Source organism: Arachis ipaensis, chromosome B7, assembly GCF_059453495.1.
Source record: "Arachis ipaensis isolate K30076 ecotype BB chromosome B7, ASM5945349v1, whole genome shotgun sequence".
Classification (NCBI taxonomy): Eukaryota; Viridiplantae; Streptophyta; class Magnoliopsida; order Fabales; family Fabaceae; genus Arachis; species Arachis ipaensis.
In genome coordinates this window covers 135,834,477-135,854,760 of record NC_142442.1, presented here as the reverse complement: position 1 = coordinate 135,854,760, position 20,284 = coordinate 135,834,477, and the positions used below count along the sequence as shown (strand labels likewise).

Below are 20,284 nucleotides of genomic sequence, written 5' to 3'. Positions count from 1 at the left end.
GTATCTCTCTCTATCAAATACCCATCTTTTTTGGATCCAAAATCCTTTGAAACTTGTAACCTTTATAAATAACAGTAAGACAAATCTATTGTTACACCAGTCCAAAAATATACCTATTGTAGTTAGACTTTTATCAAATTTAGAAAAACGTAAAGACTTTGGGCTTGGCCCCCTGTTCACTTGCCTAAAAGAAATGGAAAATAAGATAAATAATCATCACCAAAAAAAAAAAAAGATAAATAATCATGACTTGATCAAAAAAAAAAAAAAAAAGATAAATAATCATGACAAAATAAAAAGATAAATAAAAAATAATATTATATATATAATTAAGGTTTAATTACTCTGTTGGTCCTCATAGTTTCGTAAAATTTTCAATTAGGTCCTTATATTTTTTTTTCTTTTTAATTGGGTCCCTACACTAATTTTTTTTTCAATTAAGTCCTTCTTAGTAGTAATTGGCTTAATTTTATAGGGATCCAACTAAAAAAAAGAATTGGTATAGGGACCTAAATAAAAAAAAAAATGTAAGGACCCAATTAAAAAAAAATTGGTGCAATGACTCAATTAAAAGAAAAAAAGTATAGGGACCTAATTAAAAATTTCGTGAAATTATAAGGACCAACAGAGTAATTAAACCTATAATTAACGTGTTTATTTTTTATTTTTTATTAAAAATAATTGACATAAAATGAAACAAAAATTTTATTTCATAAAAAAATTATTCAACCATTATTTTTTAATAAAACTTGAGTGTGTCAATTAATTTAAAATATGTATACAAATGTAAAACAATATTTTAGTTAAGGAATATAAATTTTTTTTAGTTTTGTTTACATTAAAATTATCTATTAAAATCAATCATTAGTATAAAATAAATATTATAATATAAATACATATTAAAAATAAATTAAATTACACATACATTTAAACACAAATATATCAATAACTAATTAAATTACACATATATTGCGAATAACATTTTTAATTTCTAAAAAAAAAAAGAAAACACTTGTTCTTGTTTTATGACACTAAAATAATCTAAACTGATTATACTGTGTGACTTCGTCTGAGTCACTGAGTGGAAAGCTCAACACTTCCTTAAAACTCTCATCCCATCTCTTTCCGATTCATTAACGCAACTGCTTCTTCTTCATTCCCTTCCATTCTTCTTCTTCTTCTAGCGCACTCTCTAACCATGAAGACCGTTATTGTCGGCTTCATCTTCCCACTCATCTTCCTCTCCCTCCGCAACCGAAACCGCAACCGCCGCCACAAGCGCCAAGGCGTCTACGTCGACGTCGGCGGAGAGCCAGGTTTCACCGTCCGTAACGCCCGGTTCGAGTCGCTAGTGACGTCAGCTTGGGATGGCGTAACCACCCTCGCAGAGCTTCTGGAGCATTCATGCAAGAACTACGGCGATCAGATCTTTCTCGGGAGTCGCGAGCTGATCGCGCGTGAGAATGAGGTGGCTCCCGACGGCAAATCCTTCGAGAAGCTTCATCTCGGCGGTTACAAGTGGCTCACGTTCCGCGACGCCTTCGAAGCCGTGGTTTGTTTCTCCAATGGTTTGGCGGAGCTTGGGCATTCCAGGCACGAGCGTGCTGCTATCTTCGCTGACACAAGAGCCGAGTGGCTCCTTGCATTGCAGGTGTTTGTTTTGATGCCTAACAGAAATGTGCTTTTTTTTTTCTTAAGAGAAAAGGATCCTAATCATTTTCATGCACAATATGAAACAACTTTACACTGTCAAATACAACCGCCCGCATGCATGTTGTGCAATAACATAAACTTGATATTTCATATGTAATCAGAGCTTTTTCTTATTAGGATTATTATTTCAGAAAGGAAAAGTTTATTACCCAACAACTTTATTAAATTTTAGCCAGCATACAACCAGCAAAAGAAAAATGAGTAATCACATAACATTAGATAAAATCTCACACTATTAAAAAAATCATTGATGGTTACTTGATGGCTATAAATCACAAAAGTTGCTGCCTCCTAGCAATCTTGGCGTGGCTCTATTTTGAGTGGCCATTGTATTGTATCATCTGTTATGAATTGACAACTTTTGGAAGTGACGAGTATATAATGCGTATAATAACAAGTTATATACTTATATTGCATTCTATTGTATAATTATGAAGTGACAAACATATAGTTATGAAGTGACCGATATATTTCAGTTTTACATGAGTCTCTGGTTTTTTCCAAAAACAGAATAATTTGAGTTTTTTTTTTTTTTGGGTTTCATCAGGGTTGCTTCAGAAGAAACGTGACGGTTGTGACTATATATGCATCTTTGGGAGAGGAAGCTTTGTGTCATTCTTTGAATGAGGTTTTTCAATCTATATCTCTCTTTTGTCTATGGTTTAAACTTTTGTTCTCTATTAGTGTGTATTGTTCGTAATTAGAATGTTGAAATGTGTACCAGACAGAGGTTACAACTCTGATTTGTGGGAGCAAAGAATTGAAAACACTTGCTAAAGTTCGTGGACAACTGGAGTGCGTAAAACGTGTGATATGCTTGGATGAAGATATCCCATCTGATACTTCATCTGCTCTGCATGGATGGAGAGTACTTTCCTTTGCAGAAGTTCGGGCACTTGGTGGCAGAGTCATGGTTGAGGCAGATCTACCCCTTCCAGCAGATGTTGCAGTTATAATGTACACAAGTGGAAGTACAGGAATGCCTAAGGTTAATCAGAACCACCATTAAGACTGAAAAAACTTATCAAGTTATCATAAAATGGTAAAGTAAAAGGGTTATTTACTTCAAATTCTTTCTTTTGCATAATAGGGTGTCATGATGACACATGCTAATATGGTAGCCACAATTAGTGCTGTGATGAGAATAGTTCCTAACGTTGGGAGAAATGATATATATTTGGCATACTTGCCCATGGCTCATGTCCTTGAGTTGGTAGCTGAGGTATGGGAAACTAACTTAGCCAGTGGATTATGTAAATAAAAGTTTCAGTTTAAAAAAAGACATTTTTTTATCTTGTTTCCTCTGACAAACTCAACTCATCACAACTTGTTTTAGCATATAGTTGTAGCTGTTGGGGGTGCTATAGGGTATGGATCTCCTTTGACTCTGACTGATTCATCAAACAAGATAAAAAAGGGAACAAAAGGAGATGCTACTGTATTGCTGCCGACCTTGTTGGCAGCTGTACCGGCCATTATTGATCGCGTACGGTATGGAGTCCTCAAGCAGGTATTTCATTGTGTTTTGTTGGTGAGTTTGGTGAATGATTCTTTAGCTATGCTTCAAATTAATTTAAATTGAGTGATCATGCAGGTTGATACAAAGGGAGGACTATCAAAGAAATTGTTTAATTTAGCCTATGAACGGAGGTTGCAAGCACTTAATGGTAGCTGGTTTGGTGCTTGGGGATTGGAAGCATTTCTATGGAATCTTTTTGTTTTCAGGAAGATCCGAAAAGTTCTAGGTGGTCATATCCGTCTTATGCTATCAGGTGGTGCTCCACTTTCTGCTGATGCCCAACGATTCATCAACATATGTTTTAGGTTAGTGTTTTCAATTTCGAGCCCGTAACCAAACCATCTCTATTTTTAATGGTGGCTACTCACATGAAATTATCAGGTGAAAATAATAGATAAAATTGTTAGACGACATATAGTAAAATATGTCAAATTGTTTAACCATTTCCATCTATGGTTTTCACAGGAAAATAACTTCATGTAAATTGATCACAATTTTTAATGCAAGAGGTTGTTCGTTATTTTAGATAGAGTTAGGTAGGAAGTAGGAACAAATCATGCATGCTGTCCAAAATAAATCTTATTATTTATTCGAACTAGAATGATCTAAACTATAGCTTTTTCCATGTACTGCTGCTAGTCTGCTAGTTCTATTTTGCTTTCCAATTTTTTCTCAATCATCTTTTTCTATCCAATTTGAAATTTAATTGTCAACTCTAGTGCTGGAATAGGTCAAGGATATGGTCTCACAGAAACCTGTGCCGGTGGAGCATTTTCTGATTTTGATGACTCAAGTGTTGGCCATGTTGGACCACCTGTTCCTTCTTCATATATTAAGGTGGTGGCGATCAAATCTAATTATCCTTGTAATGGCTAAACCCAATGCAATTTGTATAAGGATATCTTTTTTATTCATTTGAAATTTATATGATCTTTATTTCCTTATATTTTAAATGAAATCATACCATTTCACCCTCATTTGGTGTATCTACTCCTTGCATTTTATATTATTTCACAATTCACATCATATCATAAGGACAATTAACCATTTAACCTGCATTTCATATCTAAGATATTCTTCGTATAGGAGGTGATTTTGTTTTCTAGTAGTTTCCTGCTTTTAAAACCAATTATCACTATTAATCTTGTCTAAAACTTTGAATTGTCATTTATTTCTGCTCCCTGTAACGTGCAAATATGTTAAAATGTTGTTGTTGATTACCTTGCAACCGAATATATAACATGAATAGAAATGCTAAATCTAACCCTCTTTCCCGTGATCGACCCCTTGGAGTTATACTCTAATGATTTGGCTTTTATTTATATGATTATCTTAAAATGGGGGTTTACCTTCTCATTATATATGCATTCGAAAAATATGTCTTATGTTAGCATTTGGTATTATTTACTCAGCTAATCGACTGGCCTGAAGGTGGATATTCAATTAATGACTCACCGATGCCCCGAGGTGAAATTGTCATTGGTGGTACTAATGTCACCCTTGGATATTTCAAAAATGAAGAAAAGACTAGAGAGTCTTATAAGGTATGGCTTCATGTTTTCTTCCTTTTTTGACTTCTGGGAAAAAAAAAAAATCTGAACTGGCATAAGATTTTGGTTACTATTTTCCTCTACTTTTCAATTTTTGTAATGAGAAATTATATTTGTACCACTTTTAGATAAATTATGGCATAAACGATAAATTTTTTATCAATCACTTTTAATAATGAAGTAGAAAATATACGCATAAAATTTATACAATAGTAATCCATATAATATTCTCGTAGTTTATATAACAAAGTAATCAAGAGTTTGATCATGCACTCCTATTATACTTAAATTGAATGTTTAACACCAAGTAGACATGTCAAATCACTATACAATACACCCTTTAGCCTAAAAGTCTCTTGTAGATGGCGGTGTGTTAGGTAAAATATATTTGTGAATCTCCAAGTTGGTCTTAAGTTTTGTTAACATAGAGAAAATTGGTATGTAATGCATAATTATTGAAAGAGTTGGTATTTTTTCTCAATATGGAATTAATTTTTTAATTATTATTGAACAAATGTGATAGTCACATTTATCAAAAAGAGAGGAGAAAAATAAAATCTGAGCATCCGAATAGAGTGAGGTCCACAAATTTTAGGATCAAATTTATATATTAAAGATTTTAAAAATTTTCGATACAGAAATTTGAGGGTTATATTTGTGCATTATAAAAATTTAATAAAATTCAGGTACACAAATATAAGTGTTAAATTTGTGTTTTAAATGGCAAATCTGTTGGTCCGATTTATGTTTTTCATATCCTAGTCAAACACATCATACTCCAACAACTTTGTAAAATACCGTTATCTTTTCAATATCAAAATTAAAAAGTGATAATTTTGCATAGTGACATTAAAACCTGTTACTTTTATATATAATTATACATATTCATTGTTGTATGTTTTGTTGTAAAGGTTGACGAAAGAGGGGTGAGGTGGTTCTACACTGGTGACATAGGTAGATTTCATGCAGATGGTTGCCTTGAAATCATTGATAGGAAAAAGGACATTGTTAAATTGCAGCATGGAGAATATGTCTCTTTGGGAAAGGTATGGATGAATGCTGGATTGTGGAATGTAATATAATGTTCTTCATGTTTTGTTACTAACAATTTATTTGAATGCAGGTTGAGGCAGCCCTTATAGGCAGCTCCTATGTGGACAACGTTATGCTACATGCTGATCCTTTTCATAGCTACTGTGTGGCACTTGTGGTGGCTTCTCATGAAGCATTGGAAAAATGGGCTTCAAAGCAGGGAATTACTTATTCTGATATTTCAGAACTATGTAAGAAAGAAGAAGCTATGAAGGAGGTATATGCATCACTTTTAAAGGTATAACTTCTGTATTACCATTCTTTTTACATCTTTTGAGTTACAACAGAAACTCGAATAGAAAATTCTCATTGATCCTAATTTATGATCCATCTGTTACAAAAGAAAATAATGGCACATTATTATTAATATCATAAATAATGAATGAGAACCAATGATATCTCCATTTTTCAATGGAAGAAATTAACTTATCCCACACATTTATAATCCAATTTATATTATTCTTTTAACTTAAAAAAATCAGAGTTAATAGTCAAAATTGTCTGAAGAAAATTTCACATTTGTCAATTTGATCTTCAAAACATCAAACAGCTCAAATTGGTTCCGAAATATACAATATTAAATCAAATTGGTCTTCTGACTAATTAGATGGTGATATATCGCAAATGATTATATCATATCATCATCTAACTTATAAAAAAGACTAGTATGATTTACAATGTATCTTTTAAAAATCAAATTGATGCGCATTTATTCTTTCAAAAATTATTTTATTATTAATCCAAAAAATCACTTACCACACTTTTCACTCTTCGTCAGGGATCCTATATATTCTCTCATCTTCCCTCAATTTATCTCTAATGGGCAAAGCCCCTGTTCTCTTAATATAAAGAGAAAATAGGGACATACAAATAAACACATTGGAATTGCTCTAATGATATATACGAATTAGTTTGTCGCAATTTTAAAGCAAAATGTACCAATTTACTTTAATGAAGGCAAGTTTTATGAGGTTAACATCAATTTATCATTAGATAATTATCTCTTACTGTGCTGGTTTTTGACACCATTCTTTGTAGGAAGCTAAGAATTCTCGTTTGGAAAAGTTTGAGATTCCTGCCAAAATTAAGTTGCTTTGTAACCCATGGACTCCTGAGTCTGGCCTAGTCACTGCAGCTCTCAAGATCAAGAGAGAATCCATCAGAAAAACTTTTGATAATGAGCTCAAAGAATTGTATTCTTCATAGATTACCACTATTGCACTACATTAGGATCTAGCTTTCATCCTATTGATGAAAGAAGCTACATCTATTTTGCAGTTTTTCACATTAATATTTTTTCTTTTATTTTTGGAGTTGAGGGACATAGGGGTGGGTACAAGAATTTGGTTTTTTGTTTTCATATTTTTCGCAAATTACAATTATTCTGTTGGTGGGCCTTATAAATGAGAATGCCAAAATTTTGAATGTGTTAAACAGAAATGCTAGATATGAATTATTCACTACTTGATTCAATAGATTAAAATACAAATAGGTAGTTTAGCAATATCATATTACCATGATTAAAAGAAGGGAAAAACAAAAAGAAGTGTTTTTGTAATAGCAAAGTAGATTTCCAACTTAATTTTTCTACATATATCACAATGTTTATTTTGGTGAAAACATTAAATTGTGAAGGTAGGGTTGAAATTGGGGGGAGACTATAGATGAAAGAGCAACGTTGAATGAAAATAAAGCAAAACCATACCCAACTTTGGGGCATGATATGAGCATGACTTGAAAGCCAACCAAATCCGAAACAGTCCCCACCATTTCTGCCCATGTGACTATTACTTTGTTTTTTATCACCTTTATTTAAAGCCTTTTAGGATGTTTCATAGACACTTCATATTCACAATTCGTTGTTCATCTCATGCCCACTACTATTAACTAGCCTACTACCACTCTCCTTCCCTTTTCTTTAATTCATTTTTTTTAGTATACTTTCTTCCCTTTCCTCCTTTTCCCCAAAGTACTTCTGATTTTGGAACAAGTGAATGCATCTACGGTTCATCATATTCACATGTTTGACAAAAACAGAGAGAGATCATAAAGAAGAAGATTTGCACGAATTCCCTAACTAGTTAGTGCCTAGCACATGCCCCCACACTCAAACTAGCTTTGCCTAATTCATTGGAGGAGGTACCACAATCTACGTACATATGATGCTTATGTGGATTTTTACTTCAAATAGGGACTCCTTTTTTATTTGCAGACTCTGTTTTAAAATAAGTATTGTTTTCACTTTTTTGTTTCATTGAAAAATTAATATATATTTAAAATTTGATAAAAGAAATTGACACTTGTGTGTTTGTTTGAGGTGAAAATGGAAGGATGGAAAAGAAAGGAAAAGAAATTGGAAGGAAAATAGTTATTTTCCTTTGTTTGGTTGAGGGGAGAAATGGGAGAAGAAAGAAAATGGGATAGAAAAATATTGGTGAGACTCACCAATTTTCTTTCCCTCCAACAATAGAAAGAAAATGGAGAGAAAACTAATTCTCTTTCTCTACTTCTAATATTATCCCTTTACTTTTTTTAATATATTTTATAACATAAGGATAAAATTGTCTTTTTATATTATTTCTTTCCTTCTTATTTTTCTTTCATCCAAACACATCTAAAAAAAATAAAAATTCACTCAATTTCTTTCCTTTTCTTTCTTTTCTTTCTATTTCTTTCCTTCCAACCAAACATAACTTAATTATTTTACAAAGGAGGGAGTACCATTTATTACTTCAATTGAATGATGAGCTACGGTGCTTACAAATAAAACAAAATAAAATAAACATAATCAATGTATTATTAGTTTGACTATCTTTAGTGGTGTTATGAGAAGCCCTTGCTCTTCCTGAATGCTGAGTGATTTGGGTGTCTATCATGAGATTTTAAACTTTAAATAATTGCCATCTTTTAAAAGAAAAACTTTCCTTATTTTCTCCTTCCTTTTTTCTTTTTTAAGTCCCAAGAATAAAGGTTTGATTCAATTATGATGCTATGATTTAGCATATATCAAAGACATCCTGCCAAATTAAACAAACCTTTTAATTCGACGGTTTTTTTTCTTATATATAAATAGAATGTATTTTATTCTATTAAAATTTCTTTCTAAGATATCATGTTAACCTCATTATTTTTACTTTTTAAGTTTTTTTTTCTTTCTTCTCAAAATAATATATACTCACGAAGTTATTTTAGATTTTAACTAGTATGTGTTTTATTTGATTTTTTGTAACTTCTAAGGATGTCGAATCAAATTTATATCAAGATCTCAATTTGAAGAGTAGATATAACTCATCTAAAAAAGAGTGACTTTAATTTCAAAATTACTTAGCGTAGGTATCGAAATTGTGTATATCAAAATATTTGTGATAAATTACAAAACAAGAAAGTAGATAAAGCGAAATAAAAACTTGAAATAAAATTCTTAAAAGAAAAGAATCAAAATAAATAACACAAAGGAAAAGAAATGAAATAAATAAGAACTATAATTGAAATAACAAGTAAATTGAACTTTAAAATAAATGAACAAAAGAAATTAAAATATCCAAAAAAAATAAAAAACAATAAAACAAAATAAACTGAAAATAAAAGAAAAAATCAAGAATAAAAGAAAATTGACCCCAAACACTCACATATACTTGCACTCCATGAATCTCCTTTGCGGTATAATTTTGGATTTTGTAGAATTTTGTGTGATGGTGTAATATTTAAATTCAAGTCCATTTTTCACTTCTACATTTCTTCTATTTATATACCACAAAAATAGATTTGCTGAGTATTTTCCTCTTTCCATAATCTAGCTTCCTTCTATTTCTCAGGCCATGACACAGCATTGACCATGAAAAATCTTGACTCCCAAGTTTGATGTCCCACGTCTTCTCTTACCTTAGTGTTCAAACCCCACATTTCATAAAGTGCTTCTGAATAAAGCTTTCGTGTGATTATTTCATTTCAAATTTTAGAAGTCACCGATTCGAATCCTTCTTTTAATTATTTTCTTTTCACTTTCTATAATAAGTTGAACTCTTGTACTAACGCTCTTTTGGAACAATCCATGTGTTATGATACTTCAACCTACATTCTCATAGAACAACCCACATGCTATAATACTTCGACTTACATATGACGAACTCACTTTTAGGTCAAACGATCATGGTCAAATTATCTGTAATGTCAAATTTTTGTGCTAACAGTATACAATAACTAATTACTTATAAAAGTTATTTTCTGAGTTCGATACTCATTAGAGGATGAGAATGGAACTTGTTTGTTTGGGAGGGTCGTCCACTTTGTACCTCTGCAGCACTCGAGAGATTAGTCATTGTACTTTTGGTCTGATGGATACCCTAGTGTAAACCGATATAAAAGTTAAATAACTTTAGGAAAAGGACAAATAGGTCCCTGAGCTTTTTATTCGTTGACATTTTACTCCCTCAAAATTGGAAAATACAAAACGATTCCTGACCATTCAAAACACTGTACTTATGGGTCCTTCCGTTCAATCTGCTTGACCAAATGTTACGAATTCAGATTAGGTGACGTTTATGTGGCGTGGGGGTGAGTACATGTCGCCAAGATATTGTGAATGGGGTTGACGTGGTCCGTTATAGAAAGTTATGGGACATATTAGTCCTTATGTACTAACACGACGATGTTTCGCAAAACATTGTTCAATACTTCATATCAGATATGCCAAGGATGCCCATATGAATCATAGACAATTACAGAAAGCCCTAGCACTGACGTTTTCCCTCCAAAAAATACAACACTTCATCTCGATCTTGTTGCAGCTCGTGTTCTGTGAAGCAGTTCCAGTGAAGCTTCGCTGTTGTAGCTGCGTCCGTTGTGAAGAGTAGTAAGTACATTATTGTTGAAACTTGTTGTGCTTCTGCCTTTAATTTTTTATACATGACGTAGGATGGAATTTATAGGGACTGTAAGTGAGGGTAGTAGCTAATTAGTTGTAGGGTTAGTCAGGTTTAGGGTGATATTTAGTGAGGTTTTGGATCGTTGTTAATAATGTATAGTTTTGTGTTGTGATGTGTATTGAAAAATATTGCAGATGGTGATGTATTTGGTGTTTTCGTGTTCCACCATGGGGCTACTTTTTAAGGGTACCTACTAGTGAGTTAGTCTATCTTCATGGTCAAGTTGAGAGATTTTTACCCATGGACTTGAATTTTGTCAATTTTAGAGATTTAATCACGCTATTCAAAGGACTAGGATATTAATCGTATAAGGAGGTTTACTAATATGATCCGAAAAGCACGGATATAGAGTTAGGGTTGCATGTACTGAGGGGGGTGTAGGGATCAACCAAATACGACAGGCTAAGTTGAGGAACAAAGACACTAATGAATTTTACATTTTTTTTATCATCCTGTTAATCAACCTCAGATCGCAAATGGTACTTGTGAGAAAAATGATCAGGTTGAGGAAGAAATCGATCCAAGTGAGTTCAAAATATTGGATGACTCATCTATTGATCATGATAGTGATGACAGTGAGTAAGATGAATTGTATAAACCACCACCTCCTAATTATGAAAGTGGGAGTGATAGTGGTGAAGATGATGAGGGGGGCAGAAGTGTTAGAGTTGCCAAAGAAAAAAGGAAACAAGTGTCTCCATCTGTGCTTGTTTCTGCAGTCCCTGTAAGGCAAGGTCAAGTACCATTCAAACCTCCAGCACAAGTTTCAGCAAGGCCATTCAACAGTACTTTGAGACCAAAACAACCAATTAAGAGAAAGACTGTTGGCGAACAACATGTTCAAGCATCACAGCAACCAACTGCAAGAGTTAGTGAAGGACCATTTGAGGAGACTTTGGTTGCAACAAGCACTGGAATTCAAAGGATGTTTGTAAAACCCGCAAAATTAGTAAATAATTAGTTAATAAATTAATTATTAATCCAAAAAAATTAAAAAAAGAGAATTTTATAGTTTAATGAGATATGATTAATTAAAATATAAATTTTGACATTAATTTTAAAGAATTTGGCCTAAGATTGGACCGAACAGGCCGAACTGATTGAACCGAGCCCAAATCAGGCCCAAGGCCCATTATATAAAATCCATCATCAGCATCTTCTTCTCTCATTATGCACACACACTGAAAGAGAGATTGGAGGCAGCAAACCCTAGGTTCCAATTTCAATTCAACTTTAAATCCTTGTAACTTTCAATGCGGAGCTCTGATCGCCGCACCGTTTGCGGTCACACGTTCACCACGTCGAGCTCTACAAAGCTTATAGAATAATTTGGTAAGTACCTAAGTATTTTCTTCTCAGCCACTCCCTCCTAATTTCGAAAATTTGAGGATTTATTTTGAAGAATTATGTGATTTTGGTGCCTTAGGATCAAATTAACCTTGTGGGCTTGCCGGATCTTGTTCCAAACTTCCGTTGGCAAGGTAAGAAACGTTTGATCCTTGTCAAATTACTAAATTTGTGAATCCTAAGGTAATTCTAGTGTTGCTGTATGAAAATCTAGATTGAATTATGTATTTGGAAACAATTTGGTGATATTGGAGTCGAATTGGCAAAGTTGGAAGCTTGAGCTTGCTTGAACTTTGGGGCTGTGGATATTTGTTAACGATGAACGCTTGAGGTGTTTCGGGTTTATTGGAGAATCGGCCAAGGTATGGTTTTAGTTTTTCGTAACTAAAATATAATGTGTGGTGAAAACTTAGGTTAGATAACCGTAAGATAGGATTGAAATGTTGGTGTTATTGAGATTGATAATTGTTGGCATTTATGAGGTTAATAATTAGTAATATGAATGAGTTTGTTGTTAATGAAATAATGATTTTTGAGTGATTAATGATATATGTTGATAATTATGTAAGATGTTGTTTGGGTATGAATTAATGTATGAATTGAGTTTAATTGTAGATTTGGAGTGTTGTGGAGTGATTTAGTACGTTGGAAGCATAGATTGCGTAGTTTGGTGTTGATGTGGTAAGGTTGGGTAAGTTAAAAAGGTTTTGGATTGGAAAAGTTTGGGAAAAATTGAGAATTTAGCTTTTGGTAAAAATGTGATTTTAATGAAGTTTGGCGGTCCATAACTTGAGTCTCGAATTTTGGATTTGAACAAAATATATCTCAAATTAAAGATATTTTCAGTAGCTTTAAAATGGTACAAAATTTGAGAAAAACAAAATTTGTTGTAGAGAAAGTTATGGACATCGGAAAAACGGGTGCAGAAAATGGAATTTTCAAAGTTACAGAAATTTTGGTGTGTGTGCGTACGCACAGGTTGGGAAGGACGCTCTGTTGTATGCATACGCACAGAAGCTATACGTACGCACAAATCCTGTTTTTCACATAAAACTCTAATTTTTTACTGTTTGACCTTCCCAGCAAGCCTACAAACACCTGAAACTACTATTTTGATAGAAATTCACTATTTTTGAATTATTGACCATTTCTCTAATTTTTCCAAACCTCTAATAACTCTGTTGAAGGTCCGATAGCTAGGCATGGGTTACGGAATAGGAATAAGTATATTAGGGAAGTTAGAATTGGAATGGAAGGAGACTTGAGAAAGGCATGATTAAGTTGGGGCGGTATTAAGTATTATAAGTGATGAATGAGACACAAATTGAGATATATGCGAGTGGGTAATAGGCAGTAGCATTGTCCACTTGCTTCGGGTATGAGATGAGGGAGAAGAATTATGAAAACTGAGTTTAAATTATGGAATTTTGAATGAATATGAAATAATTGAAATGATAATAAATTTTTGAATGTGAAACTTGGGCAGTAGCAAGGATTGTGGTTCGTCCTGTTTGCTCCGGGTCAATGTTTGAGTTTTGATAATAATGATGATTGATTATTAGATGAATGAATGTATGTTGGAGATACATGGGCAGTAGCAAGGATTGTGGTTCGTCACACTTGCTCTAGGTCAGTGTTTGTGATGCCTGGGTAGTAGCAGCAGTAGTGGATTATTCCACTTGCTCCAGGTTGAGCTTTTAAACACCCGCCTGGGTAGTAGCCGTAGTAGTGGTTATATCATTAGCTCTGGGTTAAGCGGGTAGTAGCAAGGGGGTTGTAGCTCAAACCCACTTGCTCCGCAATGGGTGTTTCTGTCCAAGGTTAGCTACCAGGACGTGTCGGGTTGGCTATATAACTGACCATGATATCATCAGCTATAGGGCAGGCATACATCATATGCTTATGTGTATTTTGTTTGATTGTGCATTAATTGGGCTTGCCTATGTGATTATTATACCTACTTGTTAAATTTGTTACCTACTGTAATTGTATTCTACTTGTGTTTGTTTTGTCTGTATCTTGTTTGTCTGTGTGGTTCTACTGGTGTTTTGGAGGATTGTGGAGGGAGGAGAAAAGTCGAGAGTTTTAGTTAGAGTTTGGTTAAATTGAAGAACCTTAGAAAACCACCCTGTTTATCGTTTTCAGCTTTATCTTTAAGTTTTATAATCTGAATATCGAAGTTCTAGGATCGCCTCTGGCTTTCCCGGAACATTTTATGTTAGTTATATGGGTACCATTACCATGCTGAGAAACTCTGTTTCTCACCCCATACAATATTTGTGGTTTTCAGATGCAGAACGTGAGGCACCTCGCTGAGGCATTCTGGAAGTTTCTGAAGCAAAGACTTTTGCCTTATGGGTTCCTATTTTGTTTTGATATATAAATGTAGATATGTTATATCTCCATTGCATAGATTAAGTTATGTCCCTCTTAGAGGTTGATCTGGAGAAACAGATTCTGCAAGCTGTCTTTTGGGCCTTTTGGGTTTATTTTGTATATATTTATGTAAATATTCTCCTACCAACCTTGGCTTAGTAAGTTGGGCCTGGAGCTTGAATATTTGTATCTTTGACACTCTCTTTTTATTATTCATATATATATATATATATATATATCTTACGTTTCTTTGTATACAAGTTCTTCGTTGACGTGAGCGTTACGACTTTTGTTTTAGACTTCCTTTCAAAGGCTCCTCGTTATAAAATTTCTTTCAATTATTATTATTATTATATATATATATATATTTACTTTTAGAGGTCGTAATACCTTACCACCTCAATTTTATGACTTAAGCATAAGACTTTGTGTGGTATGATGTTACAATGTTTAAGTTCATCCCCACCTCAGGAGTAAACAATTCTAAGAAATGATGTAGTTATTTTAGAAAGTCAGTTGTAGTGGATGTGAAACTTGAGATTAAGCCTTTTTTTTATGCGTTATGCATTCTAGTATTTTTTTTGGCAAATTTTTTGTTCTCAGTTGGTGACTTACTGTGAGAATAGTTATGTTATTTTATTAGGATTGTAATCCTTCAAACTTATCTTATAGTTTCAATGTTTAATGAACCAAATTATTTAATAAATTTCACATAGTTAGACCATCAATAAGATATTATATATTGCCATTTAAACACTGATAAACCACTATTTTATGGTTTATCTTATGCTAAATTGAGTGGTTTTCATCAGTTCTTCGCACACTTATTCATACAAACTGCATGGTTTCACAAATCCTTCCTAATTTTGTTCCATGATTAAAACTTGCTTCCTAAGCCTTTAAATTATCAATTTTTAATTTCTCTTTATACCATTCGATGTCGTGATCTGTGTGTTAAGTATTTTTCAGGCTTTATAGGGCAGGAACGGCTTAGAGGATGGAAAGGAAGCATGCAAAAGTAGAAGAAACACAAGAAACTAAGGAGCTGAGCAGCGAGAATCGACGCGCACGCATGGCCGATGCGTGCACGTGCATTGGCGTATCATACAGCGACGCGTACGCGTGACAAGCGCAGAAGACCATCGACGCGTATGCGTGACTGACACGTACGCGTGACGTGCGTCACGTGCTGCAATTACAGAAGACGCTGGGGGCGATTTCTGGGCTGTTTTGGACCCAGTTTTTGGCCCAAAAATACAGACTAGAGCCAGGGGATAAGCAGAGACTCAACACACATTCATATTCACTTAGTTTAGTTTTTAGTTTTGAATTCTAGAGAGAAAACACTACTTCGTCTAGGGTTCTTAGATTTCTTAAGTTTTGTGCTTTTGGTTCGGATATTGAGAGAGTTACTACCTTCGATTGAAACCTTCATCGTTATAGTTTGCTTTTCTATTACTCTACTCTTTTGTTTTCTAATTAATTTGCTGTGGTCATATATGGATATTGTTAATTTTGGGATTTATTAAAGTAATGAACAATTTTTACATTTAATTCCATTTCTTGTTTGATTTCCTTCAATTAATTATCAGCTTCAAAATTTTCTTTTATTAATTTATTTTAATTACCATGTCTCTTATTTATTCTTATTCCATGTTGTTGAAAAATGGCATTCATGTTATGATTTAAAACTCTCAACTTGGTTTGGGAGTTGATTAATTGGAACCCCTTGAGTTGGAAAACTCAAGTATTAATTTGTAATTGGGGATTGCTGGCTATCTCACTTTTCACTAACTCTAATCCTTTCCTAGGAAGGGATTAGGACTTGTGAATCAGAGTTAGTGTTACCCACTTGACCTTCCTTCGCAACTACAAGAGGATAACTAAGTGGAAGCAACAATCTTTTACTATTATACTTGGAAAAGTCAACAAGGATAGAAACTCCAATTAATCTTCTCTCAGCCAAGGCCTTTTATTTCAAATACATAACATCTCTTGCTATCATTCACTGCTTTGATTTTTAATTATTTATTTTTTCGTTCTCAACCTTCAAAAGTTTCTCAGAAAATTTCTGACCAATAAATTGCACTGCTGTGTCAACTCTTTAGAAAACGACATGGGAATCCTACTCCCAGTTATTTATTCTTAATTGTGACATCTTTTAAATTGATAGTGAAAATTTTGTCGGTTAAGACTGTACTCACAATGCGATTTTTACTAAAATTTTTTAACCGGCATTTTTCTACCCGTCAAACACATAATATTACAGTAACAAAATATTATCATTCATTAAAAGATAAACATAACTACATTCTGTCAACTTCAGTTATAGTTCATCATAACAACAATGCACAACATCTTTGGTTATCTATTTTTCAACACTTAATAACAACAACAGCAGCACAAAGTTACTAACAAACACACAAGAATAACCAACAGATTAGTTTTTTTTTCTCTCTCTAGATAAGCAAGCTTCTTGTCCAACTTATACTTTTTTCTTGCATAACTATTGTTCTAGGTCATCAACCTCATTGTCACAAATTAACTTCTTTGTATCCCCAATTTTTACAACATGATCATCAAGTCAGACAAAGAACTTGCAGTGGGATGGATTTTTCAACTGCAATATCAAAAATAAAATCAAAATTCAATTAAACACATGAATCTGCTTCAAGCTTCACAAAACCATGTTACCTTGAAGAAGGGGCACTCAAGAAACAACCGGTTGGGATTATTTGGTGTCCTGAACTTGTACAATATAGCATATACTCTACATTTGCACATCGGAATAATGTCGTCCTTCTCGTCTCCACCTTCCACGCAACAAATGTGAAACGGCAATTGGACTCGTTGCGTGCTCAAAGAACCTCCTTCACTGGCCATAGCACAGAGCCCTAACTACACAGCTGCGATGGCGTCTGGAACCAATTTGAAGAGTTAGGGCACCTCCCAAAACGTCATTGTTTCAGGAGCACAAGGACCTACTTGTCCTCCCAACTTTTGTCTACATCACACATTGACACCGTAACGAATACATCACTTGGTTATGGACACATGGACGCCACATCAGCCTTGTCCGTTTGACATTAGAGGACAGATTGAATGGAAGGACTCATATGTATGGTATTTTGAATGGTCAGGAATCGTTTTGTATTTTTCAAAAAAGTCCATGAGTAAAAGACTTATTTGCCCTTTTCCCATAACTTTACAAATATTAGTAAATTAGAAAAAAATTATAATAAAAAATATACAATTAAATGCACTATTTTAACGTTTTCACATGGTATTACACAGATATTATTTTCTTTATGGAAGTTACATTGGTGTATTGGCCAAATATTAGGGGAGTGTTGACAGGGCCTCAGAGGCGTGGCAGATACTGGAAACATGCATGGGGGCTTGGTGACGTGACTTGGAAGGACGGGTGGCACAGACCTGGCAACATGCAGGGGGCGTGTTGCCTGCGAATCTTGACAGTGCAGGAGGGCCTGGCAACACGCAAGGGGCGTGTTGCCTCTGAATCTTGGCAGTGTAGCAGAGTCTTCGCTCTTTTTCGAGGAGTCTGGAGCAACACGGGAGGAGTGTTGCAAGTGGTCTACATACAGGGGACAGCCCCCCACTCCGCTAATCAGCAACGTTCAAAGAAGCTCTATAAATTGAGCTTCTGGGACCAGTTGTCATGCATGAATGTTATCGTGAGAGAAGTTGAGAGGCTGAAGAACAGTGTTAGAGTTAAGTTTTTTTTGTGTTGTTGTTGAATGGTTCACAATTTTATCGTGAGAGAAGAAGTTGAGAGGCTGAATAAGAGTATTAGAGTTAGAGTTGTTTGAAAAAAAAATTATATAAAAAATATTATTAATTTGTACTGATTAAAAATGGTACGTAATTATACGACACCCGAAAAACATATCATCAATTATTTGGATCATCCAGTTTATGTAAGTTCATAAATTTTATTATTTTATGTATTTAAATTAATATTTTTTTAATTTTTTGTTGTTGTTAGTATTATATGAAAATATAATATTATTATTTTAGTATTATTTTTTTAATAATATTTATGAATAATATTTTTGGTTGTCTAATATAATTATATATTTTGTTTTATATAAATTTTAATATTATTTGAATTGTTTTTCGGATATAAATGTTATTTATATTAGTGTATTTTTTAATATAAATATTATTATTGATATTTATGTATTTTCGAAAATAAATATTATTTGTACTAATTATATTTATGTATAATATTTAAATAAGTAAATATTTTTTGTGGATGAATAGAAATAATAATATTTTATATTGATGTAAATTATAATTATAAATATTTTTTAATAATTTTTATTTATTTAAACTAATATTTAGTGAATAAATATGTTTTTGTTGAACCAGCCAAACAGGAATTTGATGGTTCGTAAATTGGATCCGCCGCTGACGTGGAATCCGATGGTCGAAAATTACTTACGCTCAACGGGATTCTACCACATTTTTTGGATTGGGTTGATAAGAGGATTTTACCCCCTTATTAGCTGCTTTGGTGGAAAGGTGGAGGCCAGAAACTCATTCGTTTGAATTGCCAGTGGGTGAGGTTACTATGACACTGGAAGATGTCACTCATATATTTGGCTTACCCATTGATGGAGAGCCTGTGAGCGGATGGACAGATAGTAGAAGCGACTTCCTACAAAGTCAGAGCATCGCGATATTCGGTCGCGAACTGGCTGTCAGTAGTTCTTCGAAATCTTATATAAAGTTGGGTTGGGTTCAGATTATTAAAGACGTAGAGCCATTAGATAGCGAGGAGTCTATTAAGAGATATGTCAGATGCCAGATTTTTTGTTTGTTGGTTTTGACCCTGTTCACAGATAAGTCGACCACATATGCCCGTGCGAAGTATCTACCGTTGCTTCGCGATTTCGAGTTGATCAATACTTATAGTTGGGGGGTCAGCATGTCTCGCGCATCTTTACAGAGCATTATGTCATGCATCACGATATGATACTAAGGAGATGGATGGCCCTCTTAATTTTTTATTTATTTAGGCATGGGAGCAACTGCCGTGTATTGCGCCCGTACCCAGACAGTCCCTTCTACCGGCTGAGATACCAGTTGCCATGAGGTAACAATTCCTCTTCTAGTCCTGCATTATATTGAGAATGCATATTTGATTGAAGGTATATATTTTTTAATTTTTTCAATGAACCATGTTTCAGGTGAAATCATTCGTATCGGAGTAAAGCTTAGTTATCGAAGACCGTAGAGGTATTTAGGCAGGAGAGAGACAACATGGACGAGGTAAATATTTATGGTTCGTGTGATTATCGTATCAAAACATTAATATTAGGGTTCTAATATTCTAATGTTATTTGGAAATTTGTGTGACGGTCGTACGAAGGATTGATCATACCCGACGAGTTACATGGACGCCTTGAGGTGTGTGACATCATTACTCCATTATTGTCATTCGAGTGTGTTGAATGGCACCCTGCGAACCGAGTGATGCGTCAGTTTGGGTATGCACAACCCTCCCCCGGCGGTAGCAAGAGAAATTTCACTAAGAGAGTATTGCATCACTCTTTGTGGAGTGCAGCTTTATGACTGGACAGTTTTACATGGGGGATGGATAGAGGAATGGGGCAACCGCCATAACACTTGGTTGCGGGATCTACACCCCCTTCCGACTTGGGACTTTAGATCGTTGGTGGAGTACCGAGATTGGTACGTGGGTTCGTACGGACATCTGCTGAGATTGTCAGAGCACG

At 34.0% G+C, this 20,284-nt stretch overlaps 1 protein-coding gene across 1 annotated transcript; it reads left to right on the top strand.

Moving 5' to 3' along the window:
* Nucleotides 1-1,091: 1,091 nt before the first annotated feature.
* On the top strand, nucleotides 1,092-7,189 carry LOC107606058 (long chain acyl-CoA synthetase 9, chloroplastic-like). Its single transcript, XM_088493564.1, has 11 exons — nucleotides 1,092-1,651; nucleotides 2,261-2,341; nucleotides 2,438-2,701; nucleotides 2,804-2,935; nucleotides 3,050-3,223; nucleotides 3,308-3,537; nucleotides 3,952-4,069; nucleotides 4,645-4,776; nucleotides 5,694-5,828; nucleotides 5,906-6,112; nucleotides 6,913-7,189. Exons 1-11 carry the CDS (start codon nucleotides 1,199-1,201, stop codon nucleotides 7,078-7,080), a joined length of 2,094 nt encoding a protein of 697 aa, XP_088349690.1. The 5' UTR covers nucleotides 1,092-1,198; the 3' UTR covers nucleotides 7,081-7,189.
* Nucleotides 7,190-20,284: the final 13,095 nt, after the last annotated feature.

Bases quoted from the DNA above. Each gene is read 5' to 3' on its own strand.
- LOC107606058 (XM_088493564.1), top strand. From the start codon at position 1,199: ATGAAGACCGTTATTGTCGGCTTCATCTTCCCACTCATCTTCCTCTCC. The intron at 3,224-3,307 runs GTATTTCATTGT...GTGATCATGCAG, and splicing joins GGTATGGAGTCCTCAAGCAG to GTTGATACAAAGGGAGGACT. The intron at 5,829-5,905 runs GTATGGATGAAT...ATTTGAATGCAG, and splicing joins AATATGTCTCTTTGGGAAAG to GTTGAGGCAGCCCTTATAGG.